Here is a 21,412-nt window from a genome sequence, read left to right on the forward strand (position 1 = left end):
TATACATAGTATTTGTGGTACTAAACCATATCACATGAAGAACTATGTTTTTAAGTTCACAGTTATCCTACATCAGCATTCACAGTCAGCATTAGCATGCTGTCACAAAAATAATCTTTGTATTTTTACTATGAACTAGTCCAGCTGGACCTTTCACATACATTTAAATAAAACCATATATTTTCTTTATCATGACATGCTTTTTACACACAAAAAACAAAAAATTTTCATTATAAATGCTACTTACAGAACTCTCATCACTTCCAGTTGATTACAAGGCATCATAACTGAACTTCCTGAGATATACAACCATCAGACTTGTAAGTACTGTGCTATTGTTAACAGTACAGGTTTTGATGAAAAAGCAGCATTGTTTTTTACACAGGATCTGTGTTATAACTGTGCTTGAAGTTATTTATTTTTTTGTGTGCTTAGTATGTTTTCTTTACACATAGTTAGTTAGCATTTTGTCTTCCAGGGTTGTTTTCACCAGAAGATGCTTCTGTAGTGGGCAGTCGCTTTTTCTCCGTGAGATAATGTTGGCTGTTGGTGACCCATTTCTACCTTTCCAAGCCATCTCCACAGGTATCTCACTCTTTATTTAAACCCCCAATCGCCTGTATCATAATCACGGTTGCATCTTTTGTTTCACTGGCCACCTCTAAGTTTGTAGCATATGCACCTTCCAAGAAAGTACTATTGCTATACTACACCATGAATATCTGGGAATATGTTCACACATCCAAAAAAAACTTCATCAAACCCCTATTCCACGAACAATAATTCGTAAACATCGCTTTCATTGAAAACTGAAATCATCATTAAAAAAATCATTGAAAGGTAATAGCTGGCCAACAACAAGGAAGTAACCCACTACAGTGGGGGAAAAGGGCAAATTTTAAAAGGTTTTTTTTACTTTGCCTTATACAGTGTGGTACTTCCTTGTTGTTGGCCACCTATTACCTTTCAGTAATTTTTTTATGATTTCACTGTTCGATGAAAGTGACGTTCATGGATTACTGTTCTTGGAATTGCCGTTTGATTAAGTTTTTCTTTGATGTGTGAACATAGACCCGAATGTATGTATGGTTGTGATTTTGTTTAAATTATGGCCTCAGCTGTCATTCAGTTTCTCATAGGTAAAAATTTGCTGGAAGCAGCTTATCACGAGAAGGCTAAGCAAACTTCTGGCTTTCTGAGTGGAAAATGCATACTTTTATATTTGACAGACTTGGAAGTAATATAATTCAGGGCTGGAATTCTTCCCTAAAAGTAGTTTTGGAGGGCCATGTTGATTATTCTTTTACATTTTGCCAGTTTTTTTTTTTTTTTTTTACTGAGTATTGTTTTATTGGTTTGAAGGTACCACACAAGCTGGAAATGTGCACTGTAGGTATTGCTGTGTCTGGCACAGAAGGTGAAACCCAGGTAGTCCAGAATTGAGTACTATCTTTGGTGTGTTGCATGTGCCAGCTAGGAAATATGAGAGTGAGAGGTCATCACAAACTCACCCACACTTGGGAAAGGGAAGCAGTCTAGTCCACTACACTGTCTAAAATTGTTTTTATGCCACATGCATAAGCTGAATTTCAGCAGTTAAGTTTATGCCACTTGGTGTGGTGTTGGCCTTTGAGCCTCTAACCCGTAGAAACCTTAACAGGTAAGTACCACATTGGGGGAATCCCTTTTCTATTAATTTTTTTTGTGGTGAATGATTCCATGGTAGCCTTTTTTTTCCTTCTCCACTGCCTGAAAAACCTTTTACAGTTGTGGGAGCCAGATGATACTGAAGGATTTTACATTTCATGTATGTTCTGCTTAGGAGAGCTTCCTGGTAGTAGATGGATTTGTTTAGGTTTCACTAGGAAGACATGTATAGGCAGGGGAGCCTCTCTTCGTGCCTTTCTGATACGGAAAAACTAGAGGTCCTCGTGCATTTGTCACAGTTAAAATGTAATGTGCTAGCCTGCTAGCATGGGAGATTCTCTGCTTTCCAAAAAGTGTCATAGAAAGTAGCATTGCCACAAAGTAGTACTAGAAGGAGAGAAGACTCCCCAAGGAAAGATGTTACCAATGAGTGGAAGAACACTACCCTTGCATCATATAGCTCCAAGGAGCCATAGCTTCTGAGGCAGGATTCCAGCTCTTGAGCCTGATGTCTGCTTTACCTCCTGGCTTCTCCTTGACCACTTTGGAGGTAGACATGTCATCGACTGCTAACCTCTCCTCCCAGGCCTTATTTCACATTGCAGGCATTTTGGTTGCAGAAGCTGCTTTTACCAAAGTGACCAACTATAATGTCCACTGAGAAATAGCTGCAACAGGTAAAAAGGACTGGATTTGACTTTTCTGATTATACTGTGTACAATACCTGTTTCGGGGACAGATCTGCATATCTGGAATGCTTGTTAAAAAAGTCCATGTGACAAACTGGTGACACTGTGCCACTTCCTTTCCTTGGAAATCTGGAATTCAGACAACATGCACTCATAATGTTGCAGGCCTTACTGACCCGTATGATTTTGCCTCTTTTAATCACACTTTCATATAGAAGTTGAACAGAAAACATTACACGAATAAGTAGTATGTGTAAGTACAAAGTATCAAAAAGTTTCAAAACATTAGGACATGCACTGTATGTGCATATTTACAAAGTCAGTCTTTGGAACTGCTTTTAGACTATGCAAAGGCTCATGATGCTCTATATTATATGGTTCATTGTTTTATTTGTATCAGGGGTAGGGAAAATGGAGTCTAAACAGCAGACATTGCCAACATGTCAATTGTTTGTTTTTACAAAGTATTTAAAAAATTTTAAAACGTTAACATTTGCACAGTATACACATTTACAGAGTCTGACTTTAATTGTAAAGGTCACAGTACTCCGTGATTTCATTCTTTGTTTCCAATGAACATGGCTTAGAGTGCATAAATATTTTGATAGAATGCATTCTGTTGTTAAATACGCTTATGTTGTGGGTGGGTGTACAAACTGCACACAGGATGCCTTCTGTTGAATTTACTTCAATATTTCTACTTTTAAGGTTGATGTAATCTAAACTAAGCAGTCACTTTCAAAGTCACCATCTCCCCCAACCCCCCTCTAGCTAGGATCAGACATAAAAACTTCTCCAAAGCTGATTACAGCCTCCTGAGGGATGGTATAAACAGCTTCACAGCGCTCTCTCCCTCTGTAGGAACTGGCACCAGTATCCAAAACTACACCAAAGCACTATATGAGTATTTATATAGATGCACGGAATCAGAATACCTGACGGGACTAAATCATCCTCACAAGGAAGATTAAACCTGTCTGGTGGACATCTGCAATAAATAGACTCTATAAAAAAAAAGAAAAAAAATTGCTGTCCAAGACCAAGAAGGAGCAGTTGCCCAATTGGAAGCGATGTCTTCTTAGTCTGAACAAGCAAATAAGAGCATTAGTGAAATCCTCCAAAGCAAACTTTGAGTCCAAATTGGCCACATCTACTAGAGACAATCATAAGGCCTTCTTCACATATGTCCGCAACCTCAAAGGAAGCACCCAGATCTGTTCAGAACTGGTGGACAAGGACACCACATATACAAATGCTGTAGGTATAGCAAACTTGCTGGCTGACAGATTCAGTGAAAACTTTACCCCTCTGTCCCCACATCGGTAAATCAGGACATCCTCAGTACCTGCCCTCTTCTCCTTATATCTAGGGAACAGGTCATCACTGGTCTCTGAAAGACAAAAAAAATACAGCCTCCATGGGACTCGATAACATCCCAGGCTGCATCCTACATGAACTCGGGCATGAACTTGCAGCACCTTTAGGCACCCTATTCAACCAAAGCCCGAGTGCTGGCTTCATCCTAGCTGAGTGGAGGACAGCCACTGTTATCCCTTTACACAAAGGTGGAGTGTCCACCGATTCTGGAAATTATAGACCCATCAGCCTAACTAGCCTGATCTGCAAGGCCATGGAATGGATTATCCTGGACCTCATTAACAAAGACATTGGCAACTTCCAAACACTTGATCCCACACAGTTTGGCTTCATCAAGGGGAGGTCATGTCTGCTAAATTTGGTCAACTTCTTTGAGACAGTCACCAAAGCCATGGACGAGGGGAAGACTGTGCACACCACCTACCTTGACCTGGCCAAAGCCTTTGACACTATTCCCCACTCTAACATGATAGATAAACTCTCTCAACTAGGCATCCGTCCATATGTTACCAGATGGATAGCTAACTGGCTTACTGATAGAACACATGTAGTCAAAATAGGGGAAGCCACCTCAAGCAGTAGACATGTAACAACCAACGTACCCCAGGGCTCTGTCTTGGGGCCTCTGTTATTTGTGATATACTTTTCTGAGGTGCAGGCCAAAACCAGTGGGCTATGGCTGACAAGGTTTGTAGATGACTGCAAGCTGGGTGCTGTCATCAAGTCCCCTAGTGATGTGGAGATCCTCCAAGAGGGTCTCAATCAGACAAATGACTGGTGCCAGAAACATGGCCTCAAGCTGAATACCAAAAATTGCATCACCATCCCCTGTAGAGAGAGTGACGTCCCCACAAATCATCACATTAATAACAACGTCCTAAGCACTCAATCAGTTGTGAGGGATTTGAGCACCCAGGTTATTAGCAACTTGACTTTTGACCACCATGTTGCTTCGTGGTATGGAAAGCCTTCTACAAAGCCCACCTCATAAGTAAGGGTATCTCATCCAGGAACAAGGAGGTGATAACATCCCTGTATTCTTCCCTTATAAAGCCCATTATTGAGTACAACACACCTTTCGGCATGTACCTTGCAAAGCACATGCAGCAGCTGGAGAGACCACAGAGGTTCCTCACCAGGAGAAGCCAGAGCCTCAAACATCTACCATACAACAGATAGGCTAAAAGCCCTATCCCTCTACTCTGTTTCATACAGACTCCTCACAGGTGACCTCTGTCTGGGGTACAAGGTGATCATGGGACCCCACCTTGATGGGACTGCTGCATATCCACAAGTCAAGCTCCACTAGAGTAACCCGCACACATGGCCTCAACCTAGTCTGTGGCATCAACAGGATTTGTTGGCAGGACAGAATTGTATCTCAGAGACTTCTCCATCTATGGAATAGACTCCCTCTCCACATCAAGCAGAGTGCCTCTTTACCCCTTTTTAAGCGCAACCTGGATAACTGGATGGGAAACAGAAAATATACCCCTGGGATTCCACCCATGTGTGTGTATGTATATCCTAGCAGAAAAACTGTGTAACTAATTTGAGCTAATGTTGGTTACATTTCTACTTTTGTGTTTGTGAAATGCTTTTGCCCAACTGAAATTTACCAGTATTGATCCAATGGATACCCCAGTAAACAAGCAAACAAAAATAAGTAAATAAAACAAAAATGCTAATAAGAAAAGCCTAGGCTTGATTTATGCAAACCAGATTTTTAAACATTCATATAATCTGTGGCATTTACAGTGATTACAGACAAGACCACTGTTGTGATGTGTAAACAAGTACAGTAGACTCCCTCTTATCCGGCCTCCTTTTAACCAGCCTTCAAATTTGTGTTGTAGCAGCAGACAGCAGAGAAGGACACACTTATTCCTCCTCCACGCACTTCGGAGCATCTCAGCTTATCGTTTTAATCCTAAAATGTTAAAATATTGAAACAAAAATTAATTTACAGTTTGTATTTTATGTATAGCAAGCTTTTTTTTGTTTCAGTGTTTTAACATTTTAACATTAAACGATAAGCCAAGATGTTCCTAAATGCCCGGTTAAAGAGAGACCGGATAAGAGTGACTTGCCTGTATTTAGTGACTGTATCAGCTAATTCAACAACCAATCCAGTGATCAGTAGATAAAGTAACCAATTACGTCTTGCCACTGCCCTGTTAATTGCATGTTATCATCCTCCCCTAAATGCTTCTAGCCCTCAGACCATTGTTATGAATTTTTGAGTTTACAAACTTGTGGTCCCTGTGAGTTACCCAGCCATATTGGCCATTGTTTCCTCACTCACATGCTCCTGTAAGCAAAGTTCTTAAATTTTACGTATTATAGATCCACGCATTCATGATCTCCACATACTAGCAAACACATTGCCAGTATAATTAGAAGCCATGTCTTAAAACTGAAACTTTGACCTTACAAGACTTTCCCTCTGTTTGTGTATACTTCCACTGAATAAATATTTACATAAAACATATGTGTATCATTTTTTAATCTGATTTACAACCAATAAATGCTATTTTGTATGCTTTTCTGATTGACCTGCCATTAGTTTATCCAGTCTAAGGTCCAGTCCCAGCGAGACCGGAAAAGAGAGAGGTCTACTATAAGGGTGAACACTTTTTTTGCCAGTTCTGCAGGCTAATAATGATGGTTTGGAGTTTGACCAGTCAGTAAAACCATCTCTAAAGGACTTCTGTGTTCTTTTAGAGCAGAATGCTTTACTGGTCCATATAAGTAGACTATTTAGCAAATGGCATGAGCAGAGGCTTGATCATTTGTGATCCCACAATATGATCTACTTTAGGGGACTGTAGAGATAAATGTTTGCCTTATTCCCATAACCATCATATGAAGTTCTTTTCAAGAAACTATTGCAAACAGACCTGGTGATGATTGCCTTCTTTCTGAGCTGATGTATGATTTTTCTGTATCCCCTTTCTTACAAAAGTATTGTTTAAAGGCAAGGAAATATGGCATACCTAACATGCCTCTCCTTTTTCTGGCCATTGTAGCCATGGTTTCTTAGCTACTTTGAGAGCGGTGACCCTCAGACTGTCACTGTCCTGCAACTAGTTGGCTCGGCAGATGGTGCTCACTAGATAACCTAAACCACAGAAGCCTCAAATGTATAGATGTTCTTCGTTTTCCATTGCTGCAGTCCTTACTATTGGGTATAGTCCGCATCCAGTCGGCCCGAATACCAGAGTATAAGGCTGACGTCGGTCAGGGCGCATTAGTCTGACGTCAGTACGTCAGGGTACTAATGCGCATGACCGGCGTCATATCCTCAGTCTTTTTTGCCGCGTGGTCCGATGCAGAAGCAGTTTTGCGAGTGCAGGTTGGCGTTCTGAAATATTTCCGAAACCGGAGTTTCAGACCGAATCAGAGTTGGCTAAGTATCCCGTTGGGGAACATTTTGGTTTTTTCTTGCCTCAGTATTTAACCGGATGTCAGAAAGTGAATAACTGTATTTCTTGTGGGAAACAAATACCTCATAGGGATTACCATACATTGTGTATACCTTGTTTAGGGCCTGAGCACGACGTTGTTGGTTGCCGCTCTTGTGCTAGGTTTAACAAACGCACTATTAAGAGGAGGTTAGACTGTGCCAGATTAGTGTTTGGGAAGCGTTGCAATTATAAAATGCCGTCGGATGCTCCGACGCCCGCTTCGCCCAAGAAGCGCAAGGACAAAACAGCGAAGCCTAGGGTTGATGAACCGGCAGTCCCGGACGTCGGTTCTTTAGGAGGCTCAGTGGAGCCAGAGGTTTTGCCAGGAGTTTCTATGGAGTCTCAGGCAGAAACTTTACTGTTACAGGATGTACCCTCTCAGGAGGCAGGCCAGGCTGGGGGGCTTCTCAGGTAACTATTCTTCCCTCTCTTCCCAAAGTAGTTAGAGCCTCTCCTTCTGTTGCCAAAACTTCTTTTAGAGGTAGGCCAAGTTCAGCTTCAGTAGGGGCTTCTCCTAGCATTTCGGGTTCTGTACCTAAGAAACATATGCTTAAAATGGCAGAAGATTTGATTACTATGATTAGAGGTTCTATGGGCCCTCCTGATAAGAGGCCTAGGGTGGAACCAGAGTTTGACAGTTTTGAACAGGGTTCAGGGGCTTCTGAGTCTTCTGCGGAAGATTTGCAGGAGTATCCTCATTATTCTGATTCTGATGTGGATGATGCCACTCCTTCGGCTTCTCCTCCTGAGGATTTTTCATTTTCAGAGACTCTGCATTCCATGAGGGAGCACTTTACATGGGAAGGCCAGGATTACTCTGATTCCAGGAAGAGGCTTAGGGAATTCTTGTTTTTACCCCAGCATTAGGCCCTTAGCTATACCTCCTGTGTTGAATGTGGTGGAAGATGTTTTTGCAGAGGCTTCCTTGAACCCTGATTCTTTGCCTCCTGCTCCTGTTAAACCTGATAGGTACTATAGGGTGCCCGAGGCTCATAAGTATTTGTTTAAGAGTCCTAGGGCGGACCCAGAAACTGTTTCTCAGGGGCCTAAAGGTGTTAAGGCCTCTGTGGTTAAAAATCCTGTTCCCACTGACAAAGAGGCAAGGGCGTTGGATAGGTGGGGTAAGAAAGTGTATACTTCTTCCACTCTAGCCATGAGAGCGTTGAATTGTCAGTTTCACATGCTGAAATATCAAAATTATCTCCTTTCACAATTGAAATCTAAGGTGGATGCTTTGGCGGAAGGTATTGATTGTAAAGAATTGCTGGATTTAGTTTATGTGTCTGAACAAGTGGGCAAGCATTCTTTGCAATGTGGTTTTGATGCTGTGCAGGCCTCCTCGAGGGTGGCTGCCACTAGTTCTGTTCTTCGCAGGCATGCCTGGTTGAGGGATCAAAATTTGGCTGAGCATGTTAAGACAAGGATTTTGGATGCTCCTTTACAGTCTGATGTGTTGTTTGGTTCACCTGTGGAAGCAGTTTTAAAGAAAATGGAGGACAAAGCTAAATCTATGCAAACTGTTAAAGATTTTTTGCAGGTACAGCCACCGAAGTTTAGTAGAAATTGGCCTGCTAAGGGGTGGACATATCCTGCTTATGATTCCCAGTCTAGGGGTAGGTCTAGACGTGGTAGGGGCAGGGCTCAAGGTTCTTTTAGGCCTAGAACAGGGAGTTCACCTGCTCAGACTTCTGGTGAGGGCAGGGGTCAGTCCTTTCGTAAACAGACCCAATGACCTGCCTTTTCAGCTGCCAGTAGATTCTCGTCTGGCAGCTCCTTTGGGAGGACGACTGTCTCTTTTCAAAGAAAATTGGGATTTACTTACTCAAGACAGATGGGTGTTGGACATCATTCACCACGGTTACAGATTTTATTTCCATACAATGCCCCCTTTCAAAGGCATGCCAGACGTTCCTCCTCCACAAAGAAAAGTGGCTCACAAGCAAGTTTCTCAGTTACTCCAAATGGGGGCCATTCAGCCAGTCCCTGTATCAGAAAGGGGCCTAGGATTTTATTCTCGCCTGTTCCTAGTACCAAAGAAGGGGAACACGTGGAGACCGATTTTGGATTTATCTCTCCTCAACACTTATCTGGACATTCCCAAGTTCAAGATGTTGACGTTACAACAGCTTTTACCCCTGCTGGGCAAAGATCACTGGATGGTAACTTTAGATCTCAAGGAAGCTTACCTTCATGTGCCTATCAGGCTAAGTTACAGGAAGTATCTGCGGTTTCGAGCTGGAGATTCTCATTATCCGTTCTCTGCATTGCCCTTTGGCTTATCTACTGCCCAGAGTATTCACAAAGGTTCTGGCTCCAGTGATAGCTTACTTCGCTACAAGGAATTCAAATCTATCCTTATTTAGACGACTGCCTGATTCTGGCTCAAGAAAAGGAAGACCTTCTACAGCATCTGGAATATGTTATAGCAGTGCTAAGATGCCTAGGGTATTCTGTGAACGAAATAAAGTCCAGTCTAGTACCCTCTCAAGACATGTGCTTTCTGGGTGTGAGACTGAATACAGCAGCCCAGATGGCCTTTTAACCCCGGACAAACAAAAGAGTCTATCACTTTACTTCCATCAACTATCTCATCAGTCCGTGCTGACTGCAAAGACAGTCCTTCAAGCATTAGGGTTCATGGCATCTTGTATTCTGGTGCTTCCCAATGCCAAACTGCATATGAGGAAGTTACAATGGTATCTCAAAATGTATGGACACAGCACTGCCAGGATTTAGACACTGTCATTCAAATAATACCTTGCCTTCAAAGAGAATTTTTGTGGTGGGCTCAGGAATGTCACCTAAACAAGGGACTCTCTGTGACCCGGCCAGAGGCGAGTCAGATTTTAACGACAGATGCCTCGGACATTGCTTGGGGAGCTCATCTAAATGGAAAGTGGATACAAAACAAGTGGCCTGCCAGACTACAGCATCTACATATCAACATGAAGGAGATGTTAGCAGTCCAGTTTGCATTAATGGCTTTCAAGGAGTTACTTCTTCCAGGGCAGGTGTTGATTCTAACAGACAACACAACTGTCATGTGGTACATCAACAAGCAAGGGGGAACACATTCTTATCCTCTATGCAGGCAAGCAATGATTTTATGGGAGACTGCGCTAAGCTTGCAACTAACTCTTCAGGCAAGGTTTCTGCCAGGAGCACAGAGCTCCTTAGCAGATGTGTTAAGCAGACAAATCATGGATCCCCACGAGTGGAAACTGGATCTTCATGTATTTCAGAAATTGACAGTGTCATGGGGAACTCCAGACATAGATCTGTTCGCTTCTCCACTAAACCACCAGCTGCCAAAGTATTGCACAAAGGGGTTTCATCACACAGCTTGGAAAGTGGATGCTCTGTCTTTCAGTTGGAAAAACCTTCATGTGTATGCCTTTCCACCTCTGCCTCTTCTTCCAAAGATACTATTAAAGGTCAGACAAGACAGGCCAAGGATGATTTTGATAGCTCCAGATTGGCCTCGGCAACACTGGTACCCACTACTACGGAGTCTGGTAAAGAAGCCTCCATGGCCTTTACCTCTGATTCCTCATCTGTTGTCTCAGAAGGACGGTCATCTGCTCAATGTCAAGCTTCACTCTCTTCATCTAACAGCCTGGCATATTCTGTGTTGAAACACAGCGGGTCTCAACTTCCTCAACAAGTTTTAAATGTGATTATGGAAGCTAGAAGACCTAGTACAAGGAGAGTGTACGCAGAAAAATGGAAGAGATTTTTATTTTGGAGTACAGCAAAGAATTTGGAGATTTCTGAGCCTAATTTGAGTGTGGCTCTTCAATATCTTACTGAGTTATTGGACAAAGGTTTGTCCTTCTCTTCCATTAAGATTCATGCTGCAGCAATTTCAGCTCACTATGATTGTGACCCACCTTTGTTTTCGCATCCTTTGTTCAAGCAGTTTCTTAGAGGGGCAAAGAATATAAGACCCCCACGTAGAGCTCCTACTCCTGCTTGGGATCTCAATTTTGTGTTGGAAAAACTTACTCTACAACCTTTTGAGCCTGCAGCTACTGCTGAATTGAAATACTTGTCATGGAAGACTGCTTTTCTGTTGGCTATTCCTTCTGCAAGAAGGGTGTCTGAGTTGCAGGCCCTTATGGCTGTCGAGCCCTTTTTGATTTTCCATAAGGATAGAGTATCATTACGTACTAATCCTTCCTTTATGCCTAAGGTGGTTTCTAGTGTGGCTTTAAACCAAACTATTCATTTGCCTACTTTTTATGCAGACCCCCAAAATAAAGGGGAAAAGATTTTGCATACTTTAGATGTACACAGGCAATTGCGTTATTACTTAAGCAGGACTAAGGATTTTAGGCAGTCTCAGCAGTTGTTTGTTTCTTTTGCTTTGAGTTCGCAGGGCAAGCCTGTGTCAAAACAAACTATTTCTAGGTGGATTGGCTTTTGCATTGCATTTTGTTATTCCCATCATGGCAAGGAGATTCCAGCTGGGATTAGGCCTCATTCCACTAGGGCTACTGCCACTTCAACAGCATTTCTACGGGGGGTGGCAACTAAGGATATTTTGGAAGCAGCTACTTGGAGTTCAGTGCATACTTTCTCTAAGCATTATCACCTTCCTATCTACTCTAAGTCTAGGGCTGGTTTTGCCACAGCTGTTTTGCAAGGCATGTTGTCAGCTCCTGCTTCTTTCTGATTTGCCAGCCTCCCTTACCTCTGCTTTGGGATTCTACCCAATAGTAAGGACTGCAGCAATGGAAAACGAAGAACATAGTACAGTTTTGTACCTACCATAAATGTAGATGTTCGAGGATTCCATTGCTGCAGTCCAATTTACCCTCCCTCCTTCCCCTCTGTGTTTAGGGGTGGTTGTGTAGGTGAGTTTTACATGCTTATATTTTTGTATGTATTGTTCATGTTTTGGTGCAGGTATTTTGGGCCTTGTCTTTTTAGGGTCTTCTGACATCTGGGGCAAGAAAAGACTGAGGATATGACGCCGGTCATGCGCATTAGTACCCTGACGTACTGACGTCAGACTAATGCGCCCTGACCGACTTCAGCCTTATACTCTGGTATTCGGGCCGACTGGATGCGGACTATACCCAATAGTAAGGACTGCAGCAATGGAATCCTCGAACATCTACATTTATGGTAGGTACAAAACTGTACTTTTTGGAGGCTGACTCCTTAATCCCGCACTATAACAACTTCCATCCAGATGTATTAGTTATATTGCTGGAAGCTAGGAAGCTAGCAGCAAGAAAATCTTAAAAGACAAAAATGGAAAAGATTTTCACTGAAGTCTGCCTGTAGTGGCATTTGGCCTCAGTCAGAGTCGATACAATAAGTCTTAAGTTACCTGAGCACTTTGTATGTCAGAGGACTGGCTTACCTCACAGTTTTTCACCTGTCTGCTATCTCGTCCTACTTTCTCGTAAAACCTCCATTAATGGCCAGGTGTACTGTTAATTTTTCTGAAAGGTATACCTCATCCAAGACCCCTAGGAGATCATTTATGCCCGCGGACCTCAATTTAGTTATTAAAAATTAATTTTGGCATTGTCTGAATCAGTCAGCCATTCCTCTCACCTGCCTGTCCTGGAAAAGTTCTTGTTTACTGCTGTTTATACATGTTGGATGTCTGTAAGGCCTGATGACTGTATAGCCTTCAATAAAGTGAGCGGGTCATTAAGTCTAACTCTTTTCCTCCTCCACCACCACTAAGTGGTTTCAGAAGTAGCCTTGAACTAGCCATTCAACTTTGAGTTGTCTTTCCAAGATCCTGTAGCAATGGAGAATTGGTATTGCATCTTTTTGATTTACATAGACAATTTGGATATTATGTAGAGACTTTGAACACATTTTTTTGGCCTTTAAGCCAGGAAAACAAAGCAGCTCATTATAAAAATGCATCTTCTGTAAGTGGCTGTCTAACTGTATAGCCTTCTATTATCACAGTCTTTGGAAAACATTTTAAAGGCAAGTCAAAGTTTGCTCCACTACTGCTGCTTGCCACCAGATTAGCTTTCTTTAGAAAATTTTTAGCACCAAGTGTCTGTGAAGTAGCTACCTCATCTTCCATCCAACTCTTGATCATTGCAAGTTGGATTTCTGTTCCAGGAGTAAGCCATGTCTTGCTACTACAGGCTTACTGTGCATTCTGGATTCATCTACATTAGACTTGTGGTCAGTATCTGCACTATTTTGGTAATCACCACCTCTGTGTTGTATCCTACTGTGGCAATAGCCAGCGATGTAAACCTTGGCTCAAGATGATTGTCACTGCAGAAGTGACACCCCGACCCCATGTGTAAAATGTGAAAAGGGGCTGAGGATGGATGGATGGATGGAACATAGTACAGATATGCTGAAATCACTGTCACAGTAGATGGAGAGGTGTAGCTGAGGTAGTGTGACTGGAATGGCTGCTCTGTGTGCAAGATCTTAGAGGGGTGCAAGTTGCAAGCTTTAACCTTACCAAGCTCTACTTGTTGTTTTTGTAGTAAGCAGTCTGCTATGGTATTGGAGTGGAATATTTTTTTTGTTTTGTCTTCAACTTTGAGAGATTAAGTCTTTTTGTCTTGAACTGAGAGTTAATGGGGGTGCCAGATCTGGGGCCTGCACAGGGCACCAGATAATAACTTAGGTTCTGTATACTTGCCCCTACCTATTCTTACTTCCCTGGTATGTGTAGGTGGATGTTTAACTTGACAAGGCTGTTTGCACACCCCTCCCCACAGACCTAAACCTGTGAGAAAGAAAGCACACGTGTTGGTGGGGGACATCCTTCCCCATCATGCCTCTCAACTGTCTAGATTGTCACAGACTGTCCAGATTTTTGCCTCATGTTTTTGGTCTGTTCCTCACGAAAATTGTGCTTTTCTGGCAATTCAGTAAGGACTTAAATCACAAAGTAATGGCAAACATTTGAGTTTCAAACTTCATATCCTTTAGAAAATGTATGCAAACCCAAATCATGTTAGCCGCTTTATTAGTTTATAGGAGCATTATTTAAAATCTGTTTCTATTTTTGTCTTTGTGCCCCCATTATTTAGGCTTTGTTCAGATTTGTTACTTCAAGAGATTGAGAGGTATGTCCCCATCTTTTTCACACAGAAAGGAATTAAAGATGGTGTGAGCTGTTTCCCTTTTCTGTCCATTATCCTACTGATAGACGTTTGCATGGGGACAGAACCAGCCTACTCTGGAAATATTCTGTATGTTCAGATAAGATGATTTTCATTTAGGATGAATAGTGCTGCAGAAGTGATCCCTGTACTCTAAAAATCTACTGTCATGGTGAGATCATCACACACATGTATTTTTCTTCAGCAAGGCCTGTGAGATGAAGTAGATAATGAATTTGTGGTGGGATAGGCTGCAGTGGTAGAGTGGAACTCTGCATCGAGAGCAGTGATAAAGTGCATTAAAGGTTGGTGCTAGAATCACTGTTTTAGCAGATGACAGCTGAAAGTAGATTAGGTTGTTTTTGCATTTGACACTGTTGTTGGAGTATTGGTGATGATGCTAAGTGATTGAGAGGGCATTCAGGCAACCTAATTATAATTTGCAAATGTGCGTAAATATGACAGTTGAAGTTCTATGACAGCACAGTGATTTTTAAGGTGAAAACTAAGGCATGGATTGCAAGATGGAATATTTACAGTAGGAAAATGACCTATACGTCATTATTTCTATGTAAATGAGCAGGTCTACTTGATGCAGTAAATGTGGGTAAAAAGACATTAAAATACATTATTCTTTCTAGAAGTAGTGAGGTAAGTCTCTTGTAAAAGACAGGAGTTCTGTACTACTTGTAAAGAGCTCTGGTTGCTTTACCTGAAGCAGTTTCTCAAGCCGGGGGGTAGGAGTACAATATAAAGTGACGAAATGTACTAGAAAGGTTTGAAGGTGCACCTTATGAGAATAGATTGAATGGGGTATTCTTATCCTTTGGAGCATAGGGGCATTAGTAGAATCTGCAGGATTGAAACAAATGGTATTATTTACTTGAACAAGTGTGATGGAATACTCTCAAATGGGAGGTGAAACATTTGAACATCCTTCTTTATGGAAAAGGTACTGGGCAAATTAATTTCTAAATGAAGTAGTGTTCTGTAAGATAGAAGAAGAGTTTGGTAAATGAAGACTAGTGCTATATGGGGCTTTTGTGGAGAAACTGGGTAACTGTACAGTTGCAGATATTCTAGACCTGAGTGGTGTGTTTCAGCTAGTGTTTTTCCCATTTTCATATTATTGGTAGTAATTATTGTCTTAAACATTGCTTAATATTAAAGGTATATCAAATGTTGTCATTGTCAAAAATGTGCTGTCTATGAATTTTTTTATTGCATTTATTTGTCTATAGATTTGAACATTGTGTTTGCTGCAGCACAATGAATGGCACAACATTTCCTCCTCCTGCATCTGAAGTTGCTGAAATCAATCGGATACAGTATGAACTTGAATACACAGAGGGCATTAACCAGCGAATGAGGGTGCCAGAGAAACTAAAGGTTGCACCAACAGATGGTGACCCCAGCTCTGGAATAATGTCGGGTTTTAGTCACCCTTCTGTTGCCATGCAAGTTCCAGAAAGGATTGTTGTAGCGGGTAAGAAACTATTTATTTACATTTGTGCAATTATTTAACTGTTAAGGAAGCCAACACTCTGCTTCTTTGTCTTGTCCTTGATGGCTTTTAGTAGAGATCAAAAGTTTTGCATTTCATTTTGAAAACCTATTTTTTAAGTCAGATTTTACAAGGTATGATGTCAGTAGTACTGTTTTTTTGTTTAGCGTAAAACTACCACTTCATGTACTGTGGTTACTGTAGATAATATATATATTTTTTTTTTTTACTTATTGGGAACTAACTTTTTCAAGGCTGCAGACTGAATGGAAGTAGTGCTGAGGAGAACAGCAAAATTTTCTCAGGGTGTGCATTCAGATCCATAAAATGGTTTGCAATGTACACCTGGGAGAAAGCGGGTTGTAGTAAAAACATCAGTGCACCTCATGAACTAATTAGTCTGAGATGATAGAATACTTCAGAATAACAACTCAATGGAGATAAGAATATAAAATTTAAACAGACATGAGGAATAATGCATGTGCAACGTGAGGAAGTGTTTTGTTTTCAGAGAGAGAAAGTGAGCGAAAGGCATATGTCTGCATAATGCATGTCTGTTATAAACCAGATCTTAGAATAGCTGGGAATTTGTGAGTCACAGAAGTATATGGGAACAAGCTGTTGGTCCAGTTATTTGGCCATGAAATCCTTGGAGAAGCAGGAGCTTATGGTGCCTGTTCTTATTTGGTCAGACATCCAGTTGGGTCTATGTCACAGCATCGAAAAGACCGGAGATCGAACGGCATTTACATCGAAAATGCCGGTTATCGAAGTCACTTTTGTGGGGGTTGTGCCCTCCACACCCCCCACTAATTATACATACCAGATTGCAGTACAGTGAGGAAAGGGCAAATTTTCCAGTCTTCACTGTACCGCGATCTCGCAACAAACACTTCGATGAACAGCATTTCCGATGTGCATGCCGTTCAATCACGGTCCTTTTGATTTGGTGATGTAGACATCATCCAATCCATTAACAAATGATGGGCAGTACAAGGTTACACTCCCTTTGCAGGGATGCATTGTTTATCTAACATGGGTCTATAGGTAAGGGGTATCTTTCAAATAACAGTTCTTTTTTCTAGTGAAGGGAACAAGCTGGTTGCAGCTGTGAAATGGGTTACCAGTAGTTCCAGGTTCAGACGTCATGTCAAATGAGTATCTTTTTGAAGTGAGGCACTCTTTAAATTGTTTTGTTTGCCAACTGAGAGAATGTAGATCACCCTGTCTTCTACTTAATTCAGCAGGGTGAGAGGAAGTTACTGGTATGTGCATATGATATGCCTTCCATACTGTAGCAGGTTTTGTTTGCATGCCTGTCATTCCCACTGATTCCATGTCTCATGAAAAATTTTGAGAAGAGGCCAAATCTCATTTTCATCACCAGTTGCTGTCTGAGAAAGGCATGCTTTCCAGGCTCTAATTCATTAGCAATACAAGAAACTGTTCTTTTCCTAGCCAAGGATGGATCTTATGGTTGGGGTTGGGAATGGGTTTTGCTTCTGGCATTGAACCTCTTATTCCTTTGGATTTGCCAACACAGTCTCAAAGGTGAAAATAATCACCATGTAACGCTGTTACCTATAGCCACGAGAACGTAGTCCACACAGCTCAAAACTCAGGGAGAATACTCAATAATCCCAAACGAAATTGAATTGTCAATTGTGGAAAAGTTGTAAAAAATTGTAGTAAAAAGTCCATACGCTATTCAGCTCAACTGGTACACTCTTTTTTATTGAAGAAATAACAACAGACAGTAAGCGCTTTCACCTTTCGGCTTCTTCAGACTTTATAAACAGCACAACTGAATTATTGTTTAAATAGCCCTCCAAAGCTTACAATTGGTCAGGAGTTTAATTAGCTTTTAAAGCGCTCACTATAAACTAAAATTCATAAATATATATAAAAAAGTATATAAAAATGTACATAAAACTTTCATTCATTAGTTCTATATTGTTTAAAAAACTTTTTAAAAAACACATTGAATTTCAACACTAATAAGAAAATATCAAATTTTCTTAATAAATATATTACAAGTTGATAAAACAGAACATGAATGACTTAACCCATAGGCACAGAAAATTTATTCTATAAGCACAATAGCATTTAGTTATGGGAAGACACCTTTCAAGGTTTATACAAACTTTATTTGGGTCTATATATCCTCCTATTTTTTAAGAAGGGTTTAATATGTACCTTATCATTCAGGCCCGGGGGTTCATCTGCCCTACACCTAACAATCCACCTACTTTCACATTCTAGTGTCCTGTTAACCATGTCACCCCCTCTATTTCCCTCATGTAACTGCTGTATGATACAGAACTTAAAGGTGTGCTCAGGTCCTATCTCTTTACAGTGCTTGGCCAGGGCATTGAACTCGGACCCTAATCGAATGTGATAATTGTGCTCCCTGATACGGTCTTTAAGGGCTCTATTGGTCTTCCCAATATAAAATGCAGGACAGACCAAACATTTAGCCAAATAAACCACATGCTTACTATCGCAGTTGGTATCTGTGTGGAAATAAAAGGTGTACTTAGTAACAGGGTGTACAAACATTAACTCTTCATTAATATATCTGCAATGATTGCATCTCCCACAAGGTGTAGTATTCCTATCTATATTAATTGACCTCCTAGAATTTCTGGGTTTACACAAAAGTCTTTTAAGATTGGGTTTGTTCTTAAAGACTATTTTAGGGTCGGGTCCCACTACTTTAGATATCTCACTATCAGACAGTAAAATATTCCAATTCCTAGTCATAATATTTTTTACTTCACTTGTGTCCCTGGTATAAAACAGGGAAGCCCTGGTCTCTGTTCCTTCCATTGTTGCATTATTAGTCGGTACATCTGTCTGTTCAGAAAAGTAAGGTCTTGCTCTAGTAGCTCTCAATTCATGTACTTCTTTAATAACCTTGTCTATTGTTTCAACCTCGTAGCCTCTTATAATGAACCTGCTCTTCATTTGTTCTACTTCTTTCATGTAACTATCCTCTAGTGGATTAAATCTGGACGCTCTCATGAACTGTCCTTTTAGTATGTTGTGAAATATGTGCTGGGGATGCATGCTTTTCCTATGGAGTAGTGTGTTTCTATAACATAGCTTCCTATGAATAGAAGTATTCAAAGCTCCATTCCCCAATCTACACACCTCAACATCCAGGTACGAGATCTTACTGTCTGAATAGTTCATGGTAAACTTCAAAAATTCGGTTGAATTATCCATGTAGGTTACAAAACTCTTTAGAGTATCAATGTCCCCTAACCATACAAAAAAGAGGTCATCTACGAATCTACGGTACATTCCTACATACTTGTCAAACAAAAGTGTGTTATACAGGTACTTATCCTCCCATGCTGCCATTACAAGATTGGCGTAGCTATTGGCACAAGATGTGCCCATAGCTACGCCATCTTTCTGCAGATAAATGTTTTCTCCAAAAATGAATGCATTATTGGTCAAAATAGTTTCTAAGTATAGTGTGAGCAAGTCAATTCTACTGCTCAAGGTGTTTGAGTGTGAACTTATATATTCCTTGATATATTCTATACCCAAATCATTGGGTATTACAGTGAATACGCTCACAACATCCAAAGTTACTAAGTAATACCGTGCATCATCACCTAACTGCCTGCTGTATGTATACAAGTCTAATAGGAACTGTTTGCTGTCCTTTAATATATGTCTATTCATATCTACAAAGGGTCTTAACTGTGATTCCGTGTAAACTGAGAGTGGTTCGGTAACCCACCCCTGACCAGCAACAATCGGTCTCATAGGAGGCTCTGTTCTGGATTTGTGGATCTTCGGTAAACCCTGAATTATTGGTATCACTGGATTATTGACTTTCAAATAACCATATAACTCCTCTGTAATGTCGGAGGACAAAACAAGATCATCCAACATGTAATAAACTTCAAAAACTTTTTCCTTGACTGACTTCATATCTATTTTTTGATAAAACCTTTCATCACTTAATAACGAAGTCATCCTATCTTTATAGTCAATATAATCCATAATTACGACAGGGCCTCCTTTGTCCGCTGGCCTAATCACTAAACTATCATCTTGCTTCAGCTCATTCAAGGCTCTTCTTTGATTAAAATTCAAATTTTGTCTTTGTTTCCTGTACCTATTATCGTCAAAATACTTATATATGTCATTCTCAAGCACCCTCCCAAAAACATCCACAACCGGGTGTAATTGTGGGATGTAGGTGCTGGTAGAACGAAATTTACAGGCCTCAGCAGTATCATTGCTCTGCCCAAAATCTAACCTTAGCTGTATATTCCTAGTGAACATCTTTGTACCAACAATGACATCTACTATATCATCTCTACATGAGGGTATAAAATTAAGGCCCTTGTTGAGTACCTGTAATTCATATTCATTCAAATTTCTACTTGACAAGTTCACCACTAATGACTGGTCCTCTCCCACATTTTCTTCAGGGTTGGGCCATTGTAATCTTCCATTGACCCCTTCCTTTTGTGCCTGCCCCTTCTGGCAGAACGTTTCCTCCCCTGGTATTGCTCCTGGGCTATGGGGAAAGGGGTATTCACATTTGTATATTATTGACGTTACCTACTGGTGCTGCTTTTGGTCTCACCACTACCTCTGTGGGTGTTGACTTATATTGGTTGGTAGAAGGTGTTTCCCTGGAATCCCTGGGTCCTTGTTGCCCTAGTAAGTTTATTCCCTCAGTGGCATCAATCCTATCACTGTCACTATGGGTGCCCAAGTCATTCACCTTATCTACAGCATTCACCGGATTTCTAGTAACTATTCTATCAATAGCATTGGATATCAATGATTGACTGACAATGTCGTTACCATTGGAGCTCACTGTGTTATCCACTAATGAATTCGCAGGTGGAAGTGTGGTTAATGTAGATGCATAGCTACGTCTATAATTATTTATATTACCACTGTAATTGTTATTAAAATGCTCCCTAGGCCAAGTAAAAACTTGATTATTACTAAAGTCTCTTACATCCCTAGTAATCTTGACCTTCTTTTGTTCTACGAGTCTTTTTTCAAACAAAGAAACATCATCCAAAACTCTCTCAAGTCTAACACTGACATCCATGTCTGCATATTTCTTTTTAAAAACATCATAACATTTATTCACTACAGACCTTAGATTGTTTTCTTCAGGTGTGTGATACTCAATAAGTAGTTTCATGTAACTGAAACTAAGCTCAAGATTGAGCTGCTGCCATTTAAAAAGTAAATTGGGAAGTCTATCCCCTGTCGTGGGCATTTTTAAAATGCGCAGCCCACGAGGTACAATCCTTTTAGCAAGGCATGCTTCAAAGTACTGACGTTGTACCTGTAATTTCTTCAGTTTTATAAATGCAGTCTCAAGTTCCTGTAAATCCTTCGTAATGTTTCCGTTCGTAACATTGCTTTCTTCAGTGTTGTTTAATCCAATACTTGGTTCGAAGTCTAAAAGTAAGTTCTCTTTACTGGTCAGGCAAGCTTGAAAGCGCTCAGCACCCTTGCTGGCTCTTTCTATGATTGACGGCACACATAAGCTCAATATTCACATTCTCAGTCTCGGCCATCCTCCTAGGCTGCTGTGCTAAGTAAAAATAGCCAAACGAAAGTAACAAAACA

General features: G+C 40.8%; 1 protein-coding gene across 7 annotated transcripts in view; it reads left to right on the forward strand.

Annotated features, from left to right (window-relative positions):
- The window catches only part of MFF (mitochondrial fission factor), a 704,737-nt gene that overhangs the window by 146,487 nt on the left and 536,838 nt on the right, over positions 1-21,412 (forward strand). For 6 of the 7 annotated variants that reach the window (XM_044070424.1, XM_044070420.1, XM_044070425.1 and 3 more), the window contains exon 2: positions 15,528-15,772. In XM_044070424.1, coding sequence (XP_043926359.1) covers positions 15,556-15,772 — 217 coding nt within the window. In that variant the 5' untranslated portion in view covers positions 15,528-15,555. Of the gene's footprint in view, positions 1-475; positions 586-15,527; positions 15,773-21,412 lie in introns of those variants that run through there. The other variant, XM_044070423.1, reaches the window with a different exon arrangement.

Source organism: Protopterus annectens, chromosome 4.part1, assembly GCF_019279795.1.
Source record: "Protopterus annectens isolate FY-2018-M chromosome 4.part1, PAN1.0, whole genome shotgun sequence".
In the NCBI taxonomy this organism is placed as follows: Eukaryota; Metazoa; Chordata; order Ceratodontiformes; family Protopteridae; genus Protopterus; species Protopterus annectens.